General features: G+C 43.8%; 1 protein-coding gene across 3 annotated transcripts in view; it reads left to right on the forward strand.

Annotated features, from left to right (window-relative positions):
- The window catches only part of MANBA (mannosidase beta), a 114327-nt gene extending 93095 nt beyond the window's left edge, over positions 1–21232 (forward strand). For 2 of the 3 annotated variants that reach the window (XM_046656848.1, XM_046656849.1), the window contains 4 exons: positions 13468–13612; positions 16306–16448; positions 17298–17555; positions 20094–21232. In XM_046656848.1, coding sequence (XP_046512804.1) covers positions 13468–13612; positions 16306–16448; positions 17298–17555; positions 20094–20318 — 771 coding nt within the window. In that variant the 3' untranslated portion in view covers positions 20319–21232. The remainder of the gene's footprint in view (positions 1–13467; positions 13613–16305; positions 16449–17297; positions 17556–20093) is intronic. The other variant, XM_046656850.1, reaches the window with a different exon arrangement.
- The last annotated feature ends 62 nt before the right edge of the window (positions 21233–21294 follow it).

Consider the following 21294-nt stretch of genomic DNA (forward strand, 5'->3'; position numbering starts at 1 on the left):
TACACTAAAGATCTGTGCATGTTACATTATGCACCTTACTGGATTATTTTTAAAACAGATCTGTTGAGCTATAATTGGCATACCATAGAATTCACTCATTTTAAGTGTACGGTTAAGTGATTTTTAGTATATTTATCAAGTCATGCAACCATCCCCATAATCCAATTTTAGAACATTTCTGACACCCAAAAAGCTCCATCCTGCCCATTTGCAGTCACTCTGCTTTCTCCCCTTCAGCCCTACACAAAGATTAGTCTGCTTTCTGTTTCTATTGATTTTACTTTTCTTTACATTTCACATAACTGGAATCATACAATGTGTGATCTCTTGCATCTGGCTTCTTTCACTGAGCGTACTGTTTTTGGAGTTCTTCCGTGTTATAGCATATATCTAGTCTTCATTTCTCTTTCTTGCTAAATAGCATTCTGTTGTATGGATATAGCGTGTTTTATTTATCCATTCATCAGTTGATGTACATATGGATTATTTCCAACTTTTGACTTATGAATAATGCAGCTATGAATATTTGCATACCGATTTTCATGCATGTATTTTCATTTCTCTTGGGTAGAAATGTATCCGTGAAATTGCTGAGTTATATGGTAAATTTATATTTAACTTTTTAATAAGCTATCAAACTGAATTTTGGATAATATTTTCATCTTAATGTTTCCATTTTACTTTGTTTTGTGTGAGGAAGATTGGTCCTGAGCTAAAATCTGTGCCAGTCTTCCTCTGCTTTGTATATGGGATGCTGCCACAGCATGGCTTGATGAGTGGTCATAGGTCCGCACCTGGGATCCAAACCTGCAAACCCCGGGCCACCAAAGCAGAGCGCACAAACTTAACCACTATACCACTGGGCCGGCCTCTTCATTTTGCTTTTTTAATTTACCTATTTTATTTCATGAACCTGTGAACTGCACACATAGGTAAGACCATATTAAAACCAGTGCATATTTTTGCTATCCTTACAACCACTGATGTTTTTGCTATACTTATTTCAGGTTCTGAGAGAGCCTAATCCCAGTCATATGAGATGAAATGAAGTAGATCAGAGGTTTTTGTTCAAGATGATCACACTTTAATTTTTGCATCTTAGCACTGAAAAATGTGCCAATTTTTATCCAAAGTCGTGCTCACTCTCATCAGTTTTCTCCTGTATGAAAACAAAAAACCCTGGATGGAAGCTGATGCAAAAAACTGTAAGCCAAAAGAATACTCTTTTTCAGAAGGTAATAAACCGATGAAGAGAACGTTGATGTTTCAACCGTGATCTTATCGTTCAGGGAAGTTTTCCCAGTGTGATGTGGTTGATGAATTTCCCTCATGGAACACACGTTCAAAGATGGACTTGATATCTGTCTCTTTTAAAGTGTTGCGGTTCATCCTTGTCAGCTTTTGCAGCCAGCATTCTATAAGCATCCCAGTTTCGATGTGTACAATAGGATGACCCTTGTGCGTGTGTGAAAATCTTTTCAGCTGTTGTTTTTCATGCCATCTTTTATCCTCCCAGCTGTTCATTTTATTAGTGTTACTTTATTCTGTTTCCTCAAAACCATGTTCAGAGAGCTGACACACATAACTGCTCTTTCTGACCTCATTAGCATCGGGGCCGTGGCTGGGAGCGGGGTGTGCGGCTGGCGTCTTTGTTGGTGACGGCTTTTGTCTGAGACGTGAGCTCTTGTGTCCACTGGGCGCTGGCTCGGAGCTGGACTTGTCCTTGCTCATTCTCCCTTGCGCTTTCTGGTAGACTAGATGGGATCTGAGATGAGAGGAATCAGAATGAGAGTTTTTTGTTTTTACTGTTGGATTTTCTTCACTGAAATACAGACAGGAAACGTCAGGGTCAAAGCTTCCCTCTCACTACATTGGCTTTAGGAAAGTTAATACAATTATTCTGTGTAGTAGAAGTAACACCTTTCTGTAGTTCATTTTCTCTGTTCTCACTCCTCTGTTCTCTCTCCCACCCCCTGTTCTTTTTCTCATAGTCGGTCATATTATTCTGAAGAACAGAATACCTGCCTGTGTGCCACTTTTTAGGACATTCTATTAAACTTTTTTTTTAGCAACTTTCAAAAAATCTTTGCTGAGAAAGCTGTGCAGTAAGTTTCTTCACGCTTCGATCCTTCTCTGTCTTCTCTTTGTCTTATAACTGCAAAGGCATCCCTCTAGACTCTGACCTCTTTAATTCTAATATTCCAGAATAACCTTGCCTCACCTTTCGTTCTCCTACTTTATCCTGTGGCGCTGTATTCCAAATAGGCTGCATACCTAGGCATGCCCTCTGAAGCTGTGTCCTGCAGACCTCATTGCCTAGTTTGGGGACTCTCTATCCACACTGACACATGTGAACTAACTATTAATTGACTTCCTCTGCCAGCATGACCTCTTACTGCCACTTAGAGAGGAAGCTGGCTAGTGACAGTCTTCACTAACCCCTTAATTATAGCCCTGTCTAGTGTCTTCATTTATTCTTCACATATTTATTGAGCATGTAATGAGGGCTAGATGCTCGGGGATGCCCTTGAGAGATTCATATTCTTAGGGGTCCATTTTATCTCCCCATGTTGCAAGTACCTTGATCACAGGACCTAAGAAGAAAAGGCAGGCTATGCTGTCGGCCCAGGTACTGATGACACCTGCTACCTGGGACCTTGGCACACTAAAAAAGGCCTTATTGGAACAATAGAGAAAAAAATCAACAAAAACAAAAGTTAGTTCTTTGAAAGGATCAACAAAATTGAAAAACCTTTAGCTAGACTGGCAAGAAAAAAAGAGAGAAGACTCAAAATACTAAATCAGGAATGAGAGAGGAAACATTACTATTGACCCTACAGAAATAAAAAGGGTGAAAGGAGAATACTGGCAATGGTTGCATGACAAGTCATGTAACCTAGGTGAAATGGACAAATTCCTAGATAGACATAGATTGTAAAAACTGACTCCAGAAGAAATAGAAAATCTGAGTAGACCTGTAACGACTAAAGAGATTGAGTTAGTAGTCAGAAAACTTCTTTTTACAAAGATGGCTCATCAGTGAATTCTAAAAAAAATTTAAAGAAGAATTAACCCCAATCCTCACAAACTCTTAGAAAAAATAGAAGAGGGGAAAACACTTCCCAATTCATTCTGTGAAGCCATTATTATCCTGATACCAAAACCAAACAAAGACATATCAAGAAAAGCCAGCTATAGAGCAGTATCTCTGATGTGTATAGACAGAAAAAAAATCTTCAACAAAACACTAACAATCCAAATCCAGCAGCATGTAAAAGAGTTTATATACCATAATCAAGTGGGATTTATCCTAGGAATGCAAGATTGCATAAGGAAATGAAAGTCAACCAAGGTAATACACCACATAAATAGAATAAAGGAAAAATAACCATATGGTCATCTCAGTAGACAAAGAAAACCATTAGACAAAATTCAACACCCTTTTATGAGAAAAAAGATTCCATAAACTAGGAATAGAAGGGAGCTTCCTCAACCTGAAAAAGAGCATCAGTGAAGAACCCATAGCTGATATCATATTTAATGTGAAAGAAAATTTTCCCCTTAAGATCAGGAACAAGACAAGCAGCCTGCTCTCGCCACTTCTGTTCAACATTGTATGAGATTAACTAGGACAGTTAGGCAAGAAAATGAAACAAATGGCATCCAAATTGGAAAGGAAGGAGTAGTCTCTGTCACAGATTACCTGATCTTATATGTAGAAAACCATTAAAAAATCTGCCTAAAAACCTGTTGGAGCTAATAAATTAATTCAACGACTTTGCAGGTTGTAAGATTAATTTACAAATATCAGTTGTATTTTAAGCCACGAACAATTTAAAATGAAATTGAGTAAACAATACTATTTATAATAGTATCGAAAAGAATAAAATACTTTGGAATATATTTAACCAAAGAGATGCAAGACTTGCACACTGAAAACTACAAAACATTGTGCAAGGAAATTAAAGAAATATAAAGACATCCTGTGTTCATGGTTCAGAAGACTTAACATTGTTAAGATGGTAGTGCTCCCCAAATTGATCTTCAGATTCAGCACAGTCCCTATCCAGATTCCTACTACCATTTTTGGAGAAATGGGCAAAGTGATCCTAAAATTCATATGACAATGCAAGTCACCCAGAATAGTCAAAACAATCTTAAAAAAGAACAAATTTGGAAAACTCATACATCCTGCTTTCAGAACTTGCCTCAAAGCTACAGTAATCAAGATGATGTGGTACTGAGATAAGGCCAGACATATAGATTGATTGAATAGAATTGAGAGTCCAGAAATAAACACACACATCTATGGTCAATTGATTTTTCTACAAGGGTGCCAAGACAATAAAATGGAGAAAGAATAGTGTTTTTCCCAAATAGTGCTGGGAGAACTGGATATCCACATGGAAAAGAATGAATTTTTTTTCATACACAAGAATTAACTTAAAATGGATCAAAGATCCAAATGTAAGAGCTGAAACTATAAAACTCTTAGAAGAAAACATAGGTGTAAGTCTCTGTGAATTTTGATTGGGAAGCAGTTTCTTAGGTATGACACCTAAAGCACAAGCAACCAAAGAAAAAATAGATAAATTGGACTTCATCAGAATTAAAAACACTATCAGAAAAGTGAAAAGATAATCCACAGAATGGGTGAAAAAAATGCAAATTATATATCTAATGAGGATCTAATGTCCAGAATATAATTAAAAAACTCTTATAACTCAATAATTAAAAAACAACTCAATTAAGAAATGGGTAAAAGATTTGAATAGACATCTCTCTGAAGGCCTGAGAACCAGGAGCTCCAGTGTCCAAGGACAGGAGAAGCTGGATGTCCCAGCTCAAGAGAAGAGAGAGAATTTGCCCTTCCTCTTCCATTCAGGCCCTCAACCTTGGATTGGATGATCCCAGTCGGACCCATCCCATATGTGTCAAGTTCACACATAAAGTTAACTATCACAATAAGGATGTGGAGAAATTGGAATTCTCATATGTTGCTGGTGCAAATGGAAGATGGTACAGCTGCTGTGGAAAAGCTGGTCAGTTCTCAAAAGCCAAACATAGGACTCAGAAATTCTATTCTTAGGTATATATCCAAGAAAATTGAAAACATATGTTCACAGAAAAACTTGTACACAAATGTTCATAGCAGCATTTTTCATGATAGCCAAAAAGTTAAAACAATCCAAATGTTTATCAGCTGACAAATGGATAAATATAATCTGGCAAATGCATACATTGAAATAGTATTCAGCAACAAAAAGGAATGAAATGCTCATACATGCCACATTGTGGATGAACCTTGAAAACATTATGCTAAATGAAAGAAGCCAGTCACAAAGGCCATCCATACATATTGTATCATTCAGCTTATATGAAATGTCCGGAATAGGCAATTCCATAGAGACAGAAAGTAGATTAGTAGTTTCCAGAAGCAGGGTCGAGGGGAGAATGAGGAGTGACCATTTACTGGTACAGTGTTTCTTTTTGGGGTGGTGAAGATATTCTGGAATTAGGTAGTGGTGAGAGTTGTACAACCTGTGACTATACTAAAACCCAATGAATTGTAAACTCTGAAAGGGTGAGTTGTATGGTGTGCATTATATCTCAGTTCTTACGTCAGGATAGTGTTAAGTAAATAAAGTATATAGACCATCCTCTGTCAGGATAACTCAGTTGTGTGGCTTCTCCTGGTTCCAGGGTCGGGCTGTGATTCTGGGCAGGCAGCCCAGCTCCAGCTCTGTCTCTCTGGAGGATGGGGAGGATGTGTTTTGTGGACAGCCAGTGGCCTCCACCCCAGCGACAAAGCTGGAACTGCAACCTGTGTCTTGCTGCCCAGTCTGGTTTCTCCTTACCTATCTTCTGTTTCTCTAGGGAGGCTGATTTCATAAGTGTCACCAAGCAAGCTGCTGAAAATAGGCATACTTTTGAAACTAGAATAAGGTTTGTCTGCTAACAGTGGGACTGAGTAGCCTAGGAAATGACTAAGCGTTTAATCCCTCTTACATGTAAAGATTGCCCTCTGTAGGGAAGGATGCGTGAGTGTATAAATATAGGTACAGTTTTTAAAGGGAGAGAGGCGGTTCCTGAGGTTTTCCAGGGAACTAAAGTGTCCTTCATTCTCCCTGACTGGCAACCACTGGTCTGGTAAACCCAGACCCACGTCAGTGGCATGGCACTGTCTGTCTGTGGAGTGCAGCGCACCGTGCTGGAGCCCGGAGCACTTGAGAGTCTTGGTTATACCCCTTCACACTGAGTTCAGGTAGGATAGGCTACTAGTTAGAGCTTGCCTAATGCTCTTTCCTTTCGTTGCTGGCAAGTGTTAGGAGTCCTGTTTGCATTCAAAAAATTTTTTAAGTTTAAAAATTCTAAAGGGTTATTAATATTTACAAATTAGACCAGAGAAGATAAATTATAGCAAGGAAATGGTTAGAATAGATATGCAGAAATAAATATATCTTGCAGGTGGTTCTGATAATTGAAATAGCTTAGGGACAGAAAACTCAAATGTTTGTAGGGGCCAAGTAAGGGGCCAATTTACATGGGTGAGAGTAGGACTATTGGGAATTGTGACAAAACGGAGCATAGAGGCCCTGACTTCAGACATTAGACGATGTCAACAAGAAGCAAAAGACAGCCACTGTGTGGGCCAGTTAACCCGTGTGGGTCTGAGTTCAGTCTGGAGGCCACCAGTTTATTGCAGCCTCTTGACTGGAATCTAGTATAGCAATGTGCACCAGGGCCTTTAAAATTTGTCATGTGTTATTACCAAATGAGACAACGCAAGAAGTGAAGAAATTAATTTGAACATAAAATGTTTTTAGCTCTTGTATTTAAAGAAATAAGCTAGAAACCAAATGCCTAATAATTGGAGAATGATTGATCAAGCTATAGTATAACTATATCACCATTTAAAGCACGGAGATATATAGAAAGTGCCAGCGCGTGGAAATGTACATTCAGTCATGCGCTGTGTGTTGATGTTTCGGTCAAGGACAGACCACATATACAACAGTGGTCCCGTAAGATTATAATGAAGCTGAAACAGTCCTATCACCTAGTGACGTCATAGCCACAGTAACGTCGTAGCGTAGCAGTGTTTGTGGTGATGCTGTGGAAACAAACTGCTGCCCTGCCAGTCGTATCAAAGTATAGCACGTACAGTTATGTACAGCGCATGATATTTGATAGTGATGATAAATGACTATGTGACTGGTTTATGTATTTATTATACTATACTTTTTATTGTTATTAGAGTGTACCTTTTCTACTTACAAAAAAAAATTTCACTGTAAAACAGCGTGCTGTCACGTCAGCAGCCTCATACATCCCGTGTCTCTTGATTGCATCATTTTCTCTTGTGCTTGATTTGATCTTGTGTTGTTTTGTTCATCGTGGCCCCTAACCATACAAAATCCACTGCTAATGTTGCCAGTAAGAGGCCACATTGAGTGATTGACCTGGAAACAAAATTAAAAGTGATTAAGGGCTATGAAGGTGGAAAATCAGTGATGGTTATTGCTCGCCAGTCAGGCATGTCACATTCCACCGTAGCTATGATCCTAAAGAACAAGAGCAAAGTGACAGAAGCTGTTAAAGGATCTGCTGCATTGATGTCAATGAGACTAAGAAAAATTTGCGAAGGGCCCATATCAGACATGGAGAAACTTCTAATGACCTGGATTGAAGACCAGACACAGAAGGGTATCCCTCTCAACACCATGACGATCATGCCAAAGCAAAAAGTTTGTTTGTGATGTTGAAAGAAAGGCCTGGACTTGACTACCATGTTGAATTTACTGCTAGCCCTGGGTGGTTTAAACGATTCAAGAATCGTTATTCATTACATGATGTGAAAGTGAGAGTTGAGTCTGCGAGTGCTGATGCGAAGGCAGCTGGAGAATTTTTGGAAACTCTAGATAAGCTGATTGTGGAGGAGAATTGCTTGCCAGAGCAAATATTCAATATGGATGAAACTTCCCTGTTCTGAAAACAGATGTCTGAAAGGACTTTCATCCATAAGGAGGCCAAGACAATGCCAGGTTTCAGGGCTTCTAAGGACAGGATAACAGTCCTGCTTGTGGGGCAGTGTCACAGGGTACAAACTGAAACCCTTTGTGATCTGGCACAGAGAGAACCCCAGGGCCTTCAAGCACATCGGTAAGCTCACACTGTCAGTGCACTACAGGATCAATAAGAAGTCATAGATGACCCAGCTCCTCTTCCAAGATGCCCTCTGACATTGCTATGGAGAAAGGATAAGTTTTGTTTAGAGAAAAACATAACTTTCAGGATTTTTCTTATTATTGATAACACTGCTGGACAGATTTCCTTTATTGGTGATCTTCATCCCAATATCAGAGTGCTGTTTCTCCCTCCAACACCACCTCTGTGATCCAACCAGTGGATCCAGGAGTTAGAGCAGCTTTTAAGGCCTACTGCCTGAGGAGGACCTTTGCCCAGGCTAATGCTGCAACTGAGGAAGACACAGAGAAGACACTCACGCAATTTTGGAGGGATTATAACATCTATGATGGCGTCAAGAACCTTGCTTGGGCTGAGGATGATGTCTCCAGGGAGTGTATGAATGGCGTCTGGAAGAAGACACTCAAGAGGTTCGTCCATGACTTGCAAGGATTTGCCAAGGATGAGGAGGTTGCAGAAATCAACAAGGCTGTGGTTGAGATGGAAACAACTGTAACTTGCGTGTGGGTGAGGATGATGTTGAGAGCTCCTAGAGTGGCTCCTGAGGATTTGGCCAATGAGGAGTTGTTGGAACTGGAAGAGGAATGCATAGTTGAAGAAGAGGCAAGAGAAAAGGAAACTGCAGGAGAAGAAAACCCCCCAAGAAACTTTACAGTAAAGGGTTTAGCAGAAGCTTTTGCAGACCTCAACAAGCTTTTTAAAAAGTTTGAAAACATAGACCCCAACACCAAAAGGTTTTCATTAATAGAGAGGGACATTCAAGGTGCATTATCTGCTCACAAGCAAATCTAAGAGGAAAAAACACAAACCAAGCAAACCACATGGACGTGTTTCTGAAAAGAGTGACAGCCCCTCAAGAAGAGCCTCAGGCAGGTCCTTCAGGAGGTGTTCCAGAAGAAGGCATTGTCGTCGTAGGAGATGACGGCTCCGTGCTGTTATTGCCTTTGAAGAACTTCCAGCAGGACAAGATGTAGAGGAGGAAGACAGTGATATTGATTTGATGATCCTGATGCTCTGTAGGCCTAGGCTAATGTGTGTGTTTGTGTCTCTTTTTTTTTGCTTAGGAAGATTTGCCCTGGGCTAACATCTGTTGCCAATCTTGTGAGCTGCTGCCACAGCATGGCCGCTAACAGACAAGTGGTGTAGGTCTGCACCCAGGATCCGAACCTCGGTCGCTGAAGCAAAGTGTGCTGAACTTAACCACTAGGCCACTGGGGCTGGCCCATGTGTCTTAGTTTTTATCAGAAAAGCTTAAAAAGTAAAAAAAAAATTTTTTAAATAGAAAAAAGCTTATAGGGGCCAGCCCCATGGCTGAGTGGTTAAGTTTGTGCCCTCTGCTTTGGCGGCCCAGGGTTTTGCTGGTTCAGATCCTGGGCACGGACACGGCACTGCTCATCAGGCCATGTTGAGGTGGCGTCCCATATGCCACAACTAGAAGGACCCACAACTAAAATATACAACTATATACTGGGGGGATTTGGGGAGAAGAAACAGAAAAAAAAGAAGATTGGCAACAGTTGTTAGCTTAGGTGCCAATCCTTAAAAAAAAAAAGGAAAAGAAAAAAAGCTTATAGAATAAGGATGTAGAGAAGGAAAATATTTTTGTTTATTACAAGAGAGCCAAAAAGTTAAAAAAATTAAAACGTTTATAAAGTGAAAAATTTACAATAAGCTAAGGTAATTTATTATTGAAGAAAGAAAATTTTTTCAATAAATTTAGAGTAGCCTAGTGGACAGTGTGGATAAAGCCTAAGTAGTGTCCCGTGATGTCCTGGGCCTTCACGTCACTCCCCACTCACTCACTGACACCTAGAGCAGCTTCCACTCCTGCAAGCTCCATTCGTGCTAAGTGCCCGATACAGGTGTGCCATTTTTTATCTTTTCTGCCATGTTTTTGCTGTACTTTTTCTGTTCAGATATGTTAGACACACAAACGCTTGCCGTTGTGTTACAGCTGCCTGCAGTGTTCAGTCCACAGCATGCTGCACAGGCTGCACCAGGTAGTGACGTGTAGGAGGCCACGCTGCCAGGTTTGTGTAGGTGCACTCTGTGACGTTCGCACACAGCGAAATTGCCTAGCGATGCGTTTCTCAGAACGTGTCCCCATCATTAAGCAATGCATGACTGTATGTGAAAATTAAGTGGGAGTGGAATACAAAATTATAAATGTATATGAGTTACAGTTTATGTTAATAAAGGGTTAGAAAAGGATTTGGGGAGATGTAAATAATTTGACATTCATCAGATTTTTTTTCCCTGATAAGAAGCTTAAGTTCACCATGAAGAAAAAGAAACTACCTCTCCCAAGGCCATCAGTAAAGTATCTAGTTGTCCGTGGATCAGCTCAGCTAAGCAGGAGAATAGCTATTTCCGTAGGTGAGGGCTTTGCTAAGCACGGGCATAGCTGTTAGCATGGGCGAGGGCTTTGTCCCACACGTTTTCATCTTGTCTGAAAGAGAAGTCTCAGTTTCCTGCTCTGGGATACACTGGCGTTTTGTTCCCACTTCAGCATTGACTTTTACTTTTTCCCTATTCACTCTGCTTTATAAATCTAGATCCAAGGACAGTACTTCCCAGTCCCAAACTTCTTGAGTGACACCCTCCTTCTTTGTGACGCTGATCCAAGCCCCTGGGGGTCATATGAGAATGTTGCAGGTTCTCTGGCTTCTTTGGTGTATCAGGAGTGGCGCAGGCTGTGCGGACACTTCAGATCCTGGGAGCCCCAGAGGTGTGGACTGGCACCCAAACGGTGGTGCCGTTGGAAGCCTGTGCTCTGCCTGGGCCAGCAGCTTCTGGAGTGTCTGGTGACTGGAATCCCTCTCCCGCTGTTGTCGCCCATCGGGACAATGAGGACTTCCTCAGTTTCTCCTCTCGTGCTCCCTCACACACAGTCCGTAAAGCAATGGCTGGTTTGTCAGGAATTTCGAGATGAGAACAGAGATTTCCTGTCACTCAGGGCCTCGGGTGTGTGTGCTGCAGGGGCCAGGACTGTGGCTCGCTTGACCTCGTGCCCGTGGCTCAGTTTTAGCTTGGTTGGTGGGGGCATTATTTGGAGGCTCATGGTGATTGAAGCGGGTTCAGATATTATCAGATCTTTTAAACGTATATAAAAGTTACTTTCCATGCTGATGTGAGGTAAAAATCTCTAGCGGACATGGATTGATAATTGGTGCTGCCCTCGGATCTGTTTCTGCTGAGATTTCGCTTCATCTTCACTGAACTTTCTAGAAGTTACTCCACTACACTGACTTTGTACAATAACTCAACAAACATGTGAATGCTTACTCAAGGGACTTAATTTCTCTCTGCCTACCTATCCAGGTCTAGAAGTAGATACATCTCTTTCTTTTTTTGTTTACTTCAGGCAAGACTGGTATTTTTACAAGGAGCTTGCCTAGAGACCCTGAGTCTAATTGCATATTAGCGTGACTGACTTGGATTAAAGCTCTTGGGTCTGTTTTTCTATTTCATTCCCTGACTTAGGGTTAGACTAATAGATTCCGACTGTGCCCTGTAGTCATTGTGAGTGGGCCCGGTGCCGCCCTGGTTGTGAGATCCTTACTTCCCTTAGTGTGTCTACGCCTGCTGTCCTCACTGTGGTCCCGGTGGCCTGGTTCCTAAATAGAAGGGCATTCTTGGTCTGCTCACAGCTGTCACCTCTTGCCTGGAAGATGGTAATAGTTTTCTATGGTCTCCTAAATCCACCTAACGCCCTGCATCTATTTTCCTTTCAGTAGTCACAGTTGTCTTTTAGAAATGCAAACCTGATCACTTCACCCTTTCCCTTATAAGCTCTTGGTGACTTCCATTTGCCTTTGGGCGCACACCAAAACCTCCCCAGGTCTGGGCCCCCGTCTCCCCAGCCTCCCTTCCGTTGCTCCCGGCTTTCTGTGCTCAGGCCACCTTTCTGTGCTGCATTTCTTCCCTCTGCCTTCTCCTCTTGCCACATATTGTCCTTTCTGCCGCGAGGTTCTGCGCTCTCTCCTTTTCCCTTTCCTCTTCTTTGAGAGGCCAATCCTCACCCCTCAGCTGGACTCATTTCCCCTACTATCCAAGCTCCTAAGATTGCACACCTCCCCTTCTCAGCACTTATTTCTGTGAAAAGTTTACGTGTATCTCTGCGATTCTTTCCTTAAGGCCTGTCTTCTCCACAGCCAATAAGCTCCACGATGGTGGGCTCTGTCTTTTTTGCTGGAAGAGGGGCTTACCATTTCCGGCAGGCAACACATACTCTAGATGCTTATTGAACACTTATTGAGTGAACATGATTTCTTCTTGCTTCTCCCTTCTGGAATTTTATGGCTCTGCCTCATGTGAGCCGTAACTTCCTCTGTCTAAAGGTTCTGCTTTTATCTGAGCTTTTTCAGCTTTCTAGGAAGGCATCTGGGCTTAGTCTTCTAGTGGCCATATATGCATCCTTCTTTTTCTTCCTCTGAAGATCCAGGCCCTACTCTAAGGCCATCCTTTTCTCTGACAGGAATCCCTGCAGCTCTGACCGTCTCTCCAGGTTCTCCTTGGTGACCCGTTCATGAGCCCCTCCTCACTACAACCCCAAGCTAAGAGCACGTGACACCCACAGTGTCAGCAACAGCAGCCATAAAAGAGAGACTTTTCAGTGACGATGACGGTAATTAAGCATCCTGCATGAGGCTCTTTAGTGCCTCTTAAACAAGAAGTAAATCCACTCGTCCCACTGCTACAGTTTACCAGCCGTTCTGCTATAATGGAAGAATTGCGTTCATGAGAAATTTTACATTATCAAAAGTTGTGATATAAAAACGATTGCCTAGAAAAAAGGTGTTACAGATTGGACAGTATCAGACTCAGAATAGTTATTTTTCCTATAGCATTTTTTTCTAATAATACTCCTTTTAAAACAGCAATGAGTGTGTTAGTGTTGCTGCAGACAACTTGGCGTTTGGCTACAGGCAGCATTTGCTCTGGGATGGTAGTCTTTGTTTTCCATCATTGCCTGCAAATCTTAGCAAAGAAGCTTTACACTGTCCTGTTTCCTTGATCACCCAGTGCCATAATACATCAATCACTGAGCTTCCCAAACAGAACAGCTGGTATAGACACAGCTTCTCTTATGCCAAGGGGCTAGTTCTGGATCTGGTATAATAATGGCATATAGAAAGCTAATAAAATTCCCTAATTTATCCAGTTTGCTTAAATAAGAACTCAGGCCTTTGCTCTTCTCTGATCTGGATAGCTACATCACACAGTAATACCTGCGTTTTGCTGTTTTCCCGGAATCAGGTGATGCAGGCCCAGTGTGTCAAAACACAGACGGAGTTCTACCGTCGCAGCCGCAGCCAGGTGGTGCAAGGAGAGGGCCACACCATGGGGGCGCTGTACTGGCAGCTGAATGACATCTGGCAGGCTCCCTCCTGGGCTTCCCTAGGTGAGTGTTGCGGCGTTCTCTGAGAGAAAGCACTTCCTGCGAGGAGAAGCCCTGAGACAGCACGGAGCCCCAGGGCCCAGAGGAGCCAAAGCAGAACTCCAGCTGTGAGCCGCAGCCGCCCCACCCGCCTTCACAGTCCTTCCAGGAGCCTTGGAGGCAGCCTCCTTATGAATTCTGTGCTGTGCAATGTCACAGCAGCAGGCTAACGAAGGGTAGATTCATGCATGACGATCTCAGCCGCATGTCTTACTATTATTGCTCAGAATTTTGAATTTATTTAAGAGGAATTTCTGGGGCAAAAGGAGCATTTACTTAAGCATCTCTTCTTCTGTTTAGGAGAATTCAGCCAAATGGAAGGTTGGCCTAGCTAAGTATTAAAATGTCCGTTTCTCTGGCTCCCCTTCAAGTCCGTAAGGTCATCTTTCTTGGATGGGGGAGAGAGGGCAGAGTTAGTTGAGTGAGAAATCCAGGTAGCAAGGCTTACCAGTTGAACCGGTTTGGCTAGCCACAGGTGAGATGACTGGCATGGTACTTACAGTTTGAATTAGTCTGTTTTGGTACATTAAAAAACATTAAGGAGTAAGAAGGAATCTCTGGCCTTCACTAGAGGTGATTTGAAGCAAAGTTCAGATAATAATATAAGCAAAAGTTTGGGGTCAAAAGTGATGTAAGGCCATAAAGTAAAAACGCCGTTTTCCTGAGTGAGGCTCTTACACCGGCTGTGAATGCGAGTCCCGAGGAGTTCTCCCCGTGCACTGTGCTTAGAGCTGGAGTTTTGGTCAAGTTTCTCTGAGAAAACTCTTTATCGACCCCATCCGGATAAGAGGGTATTGATGAGGATCAGGGTAGACTGTGGGAGTAGCTTTTCTGGGATGCTGAAAACTGGGCAGAGGCGCTTGGACCCTGACCCCGCGTCTGTCTGCGGACGAGGTGTGGATTTCTCAGTTTGGTTCAAGAAGTGGGAGAGCCCAGTTTCTGTAATTCTCCCCTTGAAGGACCGTATACAGACCATTTGAACGAGTTCTTCAGAAGGAGTGGGTGAACCCCAGCGCAAGAGTGTGATAGCACAGCAAGAATTTGCTGTTTTCTAAACTGAAGCAGGACAGTGCCTCCATGGAGAGGTCACTGTCTCCTTGGACCTGTTACACACAACGGTGCCAGGGAGAAGCTGTGACAAGTTATGCTGCATCTGCTCCTTCTCTGGGCAGCCTCATGACCCCTGTTGAATTCTGCTTCATCAGCTCAATCGCTCTGGTGCTTACAGCCTGTTCAGGTGAGGGTGGGGAGATATGTGTCCCCTCTTCTCAGCCGAAATGGTGATACCTTAAAGGGATCAGTAGCTACTTGGAATCTATAGATTCTTATATATTTCTTTTTTAAAAAGTTAGTCTTAGTTATAGTTATAATTTTGCAAGTACAAAAATCCACCTGGGAGTTTTGCTTGGCTCATAAACTTGGACCCTTACAGAGCTAATGGCAAAGCCAGAAGTCACAGAGCATTCTTAGCCGGTTATGTGGAGGATTATGTTGGCATCCAGACCGTGTCACTGATTAGTAGCTAGGGTATGTGTCATTGAGGCCTTTTGCCTCAATTCCCGTTCTCCTGAGTTCACTTCCTGTTTATGGCCTTGATCGCTGGATCCACACATTTGAAGCCTTTCCGTGGTAATGGATATGACATGACATGTGAGAGTATGTAGGGGACTTACCTCAGGTCTGAGCCATCTTCCCTTTATGAGAAAACTTTCCAAATGGAAGTTCTACTTCATTTTATAGATCTAAGAAGAAAGGCCTCTCCCCACCCTTCTCTGCATCATTGTTTTTAGGGGGAAATACTAGGAGTTGGGATTGAAGTGCTGAGAGTTGAAATTTTGCAAGACCTACAGAAATCATTTCTATCTGAACTTCAAAAGCCCGCTCCTCCCTCTCACGGCTACCCTGCGAGTTCTGAAGCTGGCGTGCGCTCTCGCTTGGAACTTGTTCAGTGACGCAGTGCTTTTTGGGCAAGGATCTGCTTTCAAAAATAGAGGCATGTTGAAATTTTTTTTAATTTATGGGTTTAGCATACTAGACATGCCAGCAGGGCACAGAATTCTCCAGGACACTGCTAATTGTGTTGAGGAACTGTCGTGAATTGTCATCAGTTTGGCTGTTCTCCAGTCTGCCTTTGCCAGCCGTGTTTGTGATGGTGGTGGTTTTGTTTTGCTCAGAGGATTTTGTGCCTATGGGACAGGAGACTTATAAGAGTTATTTCTAAATAACTCTTATAGATGAATATTTGTAACAGGTGTGCGCTGCCAGTGCTCCTGCTTTCTTTTTCTATGTGTATGTAGTCAACAGGAACCTTGGTGCCTTGAGCTCCCAGAGCAGAGCTGCGCGTGCGGGTGTGCTGGTTGGAAGGCAGTCTGAGTTCCACCTACTGCCTGCGGCCTGTGCCACTGAACTCCAGTGCCGCTGTTCCCTCCTTTGTAGAGTGGGGTGTGAATACTTGCTTCACCCAGGTGTTGTGAGGATGACATGAGATACTGTCCGGGATGCTCCTGGCCCTCAGCAAATGTGGGTTCCCACCACTGTTGGCTCCCCTCCTACACTCAGCCCCTACGATCGTGCAGAGTCACACACAGCTGGCCCGTGTGGATGCGACTCTTACTGCTTGACCCTGCCCATCTCCTCACTTTCCTGGCTATTTTTAGAGTATGGAGGAAAGTGGAAGATGCTTCATTACTTTGCTCGGCATTTCTTCGCTCCGCTGTTGCCCGTGGGCTTCGAGAATCAAGATGTGTTTTTCATCTATGGCGTGTCAGACCTTCGCTCGGACTGCAACTTGACACTCACTGTAAGCTTCTTGGAGTTTTTTCTGTCTAAGACAGAGGAAGAATTTTAGATTATTTCTTTAGTTATTTGGTTCTATTTCTTTTGGGAAAAAGAAAAGAGAAATTAATTTGTATCAAAATGTTTCTAGTATCTGTATCAGAAAATGGGCTCTCCTTGGAGTCAGAATACCTACATTCACGGTAATACTCTGCCGTTTATTCCGTGACCTGACACCTTAAAGTCTCGGTGATTCAGTGCATTCATCTGTAGAATGTTATCTTCTATCATCAGCCTGTCTTCTTAAAAGATTTCAATGAGCAGTGAATAAAATAATTAGATGAAAGCGAGTAATTAGCTATAAGGTGCCACTTAAATGTAAAGTTATTTATGATCATGAGAACTTGGAGATAGCCTAACTTTATAAAAAGAAATTGTTAAAAGTGGTAAGTTAAAGTGGAAATCAGTACAATTATTCTGAGTGGGCGTGTGGAAAATAGCCTCGTATTTAAAACAAAGCCAGGTAGAGAGAGGGGGGGAACTGCAGTCTGGGGGCTGCTCTTTGGAGCACACTGAAAATAGCTCATTTGACGGAATAATGCCAGCGCGCCAGGTCCCGTGCCGTCCACGGATTCTGTTATTTCTTCCTTGCAACAGCTTGGACGTTAGCGCTGTGGTTATTCTGCTTTTACATGTGAAGAGACGGGGCCTGGGACGTGGAGTGACTTGATCACTAGTGCTTGGTGGGGCTGGGTTCAACCAGCTTCCTCCATCTCCAAACCAGGTCTGCGATTCTGACCTCCGTCTGTTATTACTACCGCTCTTCTCGAAATACACAGTCACCAAGCATGTTTGGTTCCGCCCTGTCCCCCAGGTGAGACTGCACTCGTGGAGTTCCCTGGAGCCTCTGTGCTCGCGCCGCACTAGGAGTCTTGTGATGAAGGCGGGCAAGGCCACTCTCCTCTACGAGGAGCCGGTGCCCAGGCTGCTGAAGACATGTGGGAAGTGCACCCGGCAGCGCTGTGTGGTTTCCTTTCACCTGTCAGCTGCCGGCCAACTCCTGAGCCCCACCAACTACCACTTCCTGTCCTCGCTGAAGGAGGCTGTGGGACTCCACAAGGCACACATCACTGTAAGCACCAGCGGTCTGGGGCCTGTGGCCTGCGGGGCTGTCCTCCTTCTGGGGGAGCACATTGCATCCTGCTTTTTGCACAGTTTCCGCTTGGTAGCGAGTTTACCCAGGACCTGGGGAAGATTAGCCCCTTCCCACTGAAAGCAAAGACCATGATTTTTCTTTCTTTCTTTTTTTTTTGCTGACGAAGATTCGCCCTGAGCTAACATCTGTGCCAGTCTTTCTTTATTTTGTATGTGGGTCGCTGCCACAGCATGGCTGATCAGTAGTGTCGGTCCACACCCAGGAGCCAAAACTGGGCTGCCAAAGTGGAGTGCACCGAACTTAACTAATAGGCCACAGGGCTGGCCACTGATCTTTATTTCTAATTTAGTATATGTCAAAGTTTTCAGTTCCTGCCACTCTGCTGTCCCGCCTGCCCTCCGTCGTGGGGCTGGTGCAGTGGAAGGAGAGACTGCGGGGTCATCACCATGAGGGCTCCGCTGTGGTGCCAGGCTCCATCCTGGGGGCTTCACTGCAACGATCTGGTGTGTTGTCCTCCTCGCTGACAAGTGAGGAAACCATTGGGAGAAGTTGCGCAAGGTCCTGCAGCCAGGGAGCATCAGAGCCAGGGAGGTACTCTGATTTTGAGTTTTTAAGTAGAGGCTATTAATTTTCATAATTTTTCCTCTACTCTCTTTGCTTTATGGCTTCAAAGTAGCTTAATGACCAACTCTCTTTATAATTGCCAAGAAAAAAATGGGATGACCAGGATGTGTCGCTGTAAAAATTGTGCTGCTGGAGACGTTGGAATCTGTCCAGTCTGTGGGAACCCTCTCCTTCCTTTTCCTCCTATGCACAGTGATTGAAAATATTTTTCTTGAGAGTTTTATTATCTATTTTTAGTGAATTTTAAATTCGTTTTACACTTTACTTCATGGAGAGGGCTTAAGGGAGAGAATGTTTTACATTTGCTTTAGACGTAATCTTATAAAAAGTCTTAATCCTTGAAAACATATCTTTTCCAATTAATAATGGAATATTCACACAATGAAACCTAAGTTATCTGTTAACAACTGATAGAGAGCAGATATGAAGGAAATGACGAGCATTTACACAGCTTCTTTCCAGAGAAAATAACACTACAGAGCAGACACATTTGTGGTCTTCAGGCAGGATTTCGAGCGCAGTTCTTCTCTTTCCTTCGCAGGCCTTCATGCCTCGGGACGACCGCGGGGGGAGTGAAGGGGGCTGCTTTCCTTGTCCCACCCTCTGTGGATTTCAGTGAGACGTGCCCTTCCTAAAGGGATATGATGATCACAATAACGATAGTTAACATCATTGCTGGCTTAACGTGGGCCTGGCGTATAGGTTGCTCTCCCGAGGGGGATGCTGGGAACGTGTTTCCTCAGTTTCCCTGAAGACAGGGTGCAGGCTCGAGCCCAGTCTGCCCTCGGATATGCGGCGAGAGGGCGTCCAGTCGGAAGAAGCCAGCAGGAGCGAGCCGTGCCGCTGTCCCTCTGGCCTGACCTTGGAGCAGCAGTGGCCTGGCCTCCCCCGCAGCCTTGAAGGCCAGCTGGGCGACGGCTGTAGGGACATCACTGGCACAGCTGGGTGGCATGGTTGGGGAACGTGACATCCACCTTCAAGCCTGAATCTCTCACCCTCTGAGAGCTACCTAATGCAGTTTCTTATGTTTCTTTTCTGCTTCTACTGCAGTAGGTTTTCTTGTTTATAACTCAGAACCCTGCATGCCATCTAAGGCTAAAATTATATACAGTAAAAATTGCCCTTTGAAATTCTTTATGTCACACATAACATTGCACCTTCAGCATGGCGTGTGTGCATGTGGAGGGATCATGTTTCATGACAGATGCACTGCTTTAAATGCCAGGTCCCGCTCCATGCACCCTCACCCTGAGACGGACTCACGGCCCGCCCGCTGCATCCCAGCCTCGCTGCGGGGTGTGCTCCTCGGCTGGTCAGTGAGGAGACTGTAAACTGCGCTGTCCTTTGCTGACGTCGTGTGACGTCGTGTGGGATTTGCACACGGTGAGAGTGCAGCCCACGTGACTTTACAGTACTGGGCGGCACAGCGGAGCTGTAGTGGGCGAGCTTTTATAAGCGCCTGGCAGGCTGCTGTTGGGGTCAGCATCTTTCCAGCAGCCTGGAAGGTGAGCTCCGTGGGGGTGCTCTGCAGCCAGCTCCAGGTGTGTCCTTATGCGAACATGTCCCCCTCTGAAGGATTTCCTGAGAAAAACTGTAAAAGATGTAAAGCTTTGAGCTTTTTGTGAAATGATCTCCTTAAATAATTGGAGACTACATATTTCTACACTTGGTTTGAGATTACAGTTTGGTAATTTTCCACAGCCTTAAATAAATTTTCACGTATTTTTTAGTATCTGACAGAGGGCCCGGAGTCTCTGATGTTAGCAGTTGTAGACCCAGAGTTGGAGGAAATGCGTTCCTTGTCAGGCGCCCGGAAGTGTGCTGGCGGCGCTATGGAGAGAATGGAGAGCTGTGCTCGCATCCTTCACTTCATTGATCTTTTTCTTTCAGGCCGTCATCTCCCAGTGTGGTGACACATTTGTGTTTGATCTAGAAACCTCGGCTGTCGCTCCCTTTGTTTGGCTGGATGTGGGAAGCATTCCCGGGAGATTCAGTGACAATGGCTTCCTCATGACTGGGAAGACGCGGACTGTGTTATTTTACCCTTGGAAACCCACCAGCAAGAGTGAACTGGAGCGATCTTTTCAAGTGACTTCCCTGACCGATATTTACTGAGGGAATCCAGCATGTTTTTTCAGGGGACTCCAGAATAAAGCATTTCCAAGGAACCGCCTGGGGCCAATGGCCCCAGGGACAAGTTGAAGCAGCCGTGTGGACGGCCTCTCCCGGAGTGCCTCCAGCGCAGGGTCTCGCCTGCCCACCCCAGGAGGGGAGTCCGCGCGGCTGCAACCGCGGCGGCATCGGGCCCAGGGGAGGGCTGTGAGGGCCCCAGCCTTCCTAGTTAGCTTTGAGAAATACCAAATGATCAAAGTGAAACTGCTCTGTTATTATTTCTGGAGGAAATAGAGGTTTAAATGTCACAGGAGAAGGATTTCTGAGCAGTGGCCATGTTGGTAGTTGTTGCTGGAAAGTGTGGGGGTTTGATGGTTGACATTTGATTACTTTTGGGGTAGGGTTCTTTTTTCATTTATGGATTTTGTTATAAAATATTGTTTTAACAATCAGAAATTCTCTTTTCAAAGGCCATTAGAGTGATTCTCCTTAGAAAAACGAGCTCACATTGAGATGGATGCCACTCTGCGTACTTGGAAGAGCTGGATGTCCTGACAGGTTGTCGCCTGTGGTGATGTACGGGCTTTAGTTGGGGTAAATCCAGCGAGCTCCCAAGTCAGAGGCGGGGAGTTACACCGAGATGTGTTGATCCTGGCAGCAGAGTGGTTTCGCTTTAGCTTGGGTTCAAATAATTTCATTTCTATTGGTTAATTATAAATTGCTATAAAATTGTTTTATTGTGCATTATCATGTCTATAAAATTACATTTATAATGAAGCAAATGGGGCAAAATGTTAACAAGTAGCCAATGTGGGTAAAGGTGTGTAGGAATTTTTTTGTACTGTTTTTACTACTTTGCTGTAAGTTTGAAATTAAATCAAAATTTTAAAGTTACATAAATTGCATTGACAACTTGATATTTCCTCTGTGCTTATTGATCATTCCGGAAACACTCAGTTATGCCCAGCACTGTGCTGGC

This window comes from Equus quagga, chromosome 3 (assembly GCF_021613505.1).
Source record: "Equus quagga isolate Etosha38 chromosome 3, UCLA_HA_Equagga_1.0, whole genome shotgun sequence".
NCBI lineage: Eukaryota > Metazoa > Chordata > Mammalia > Perissodactyla > Equidae > Equus > Equus quagga.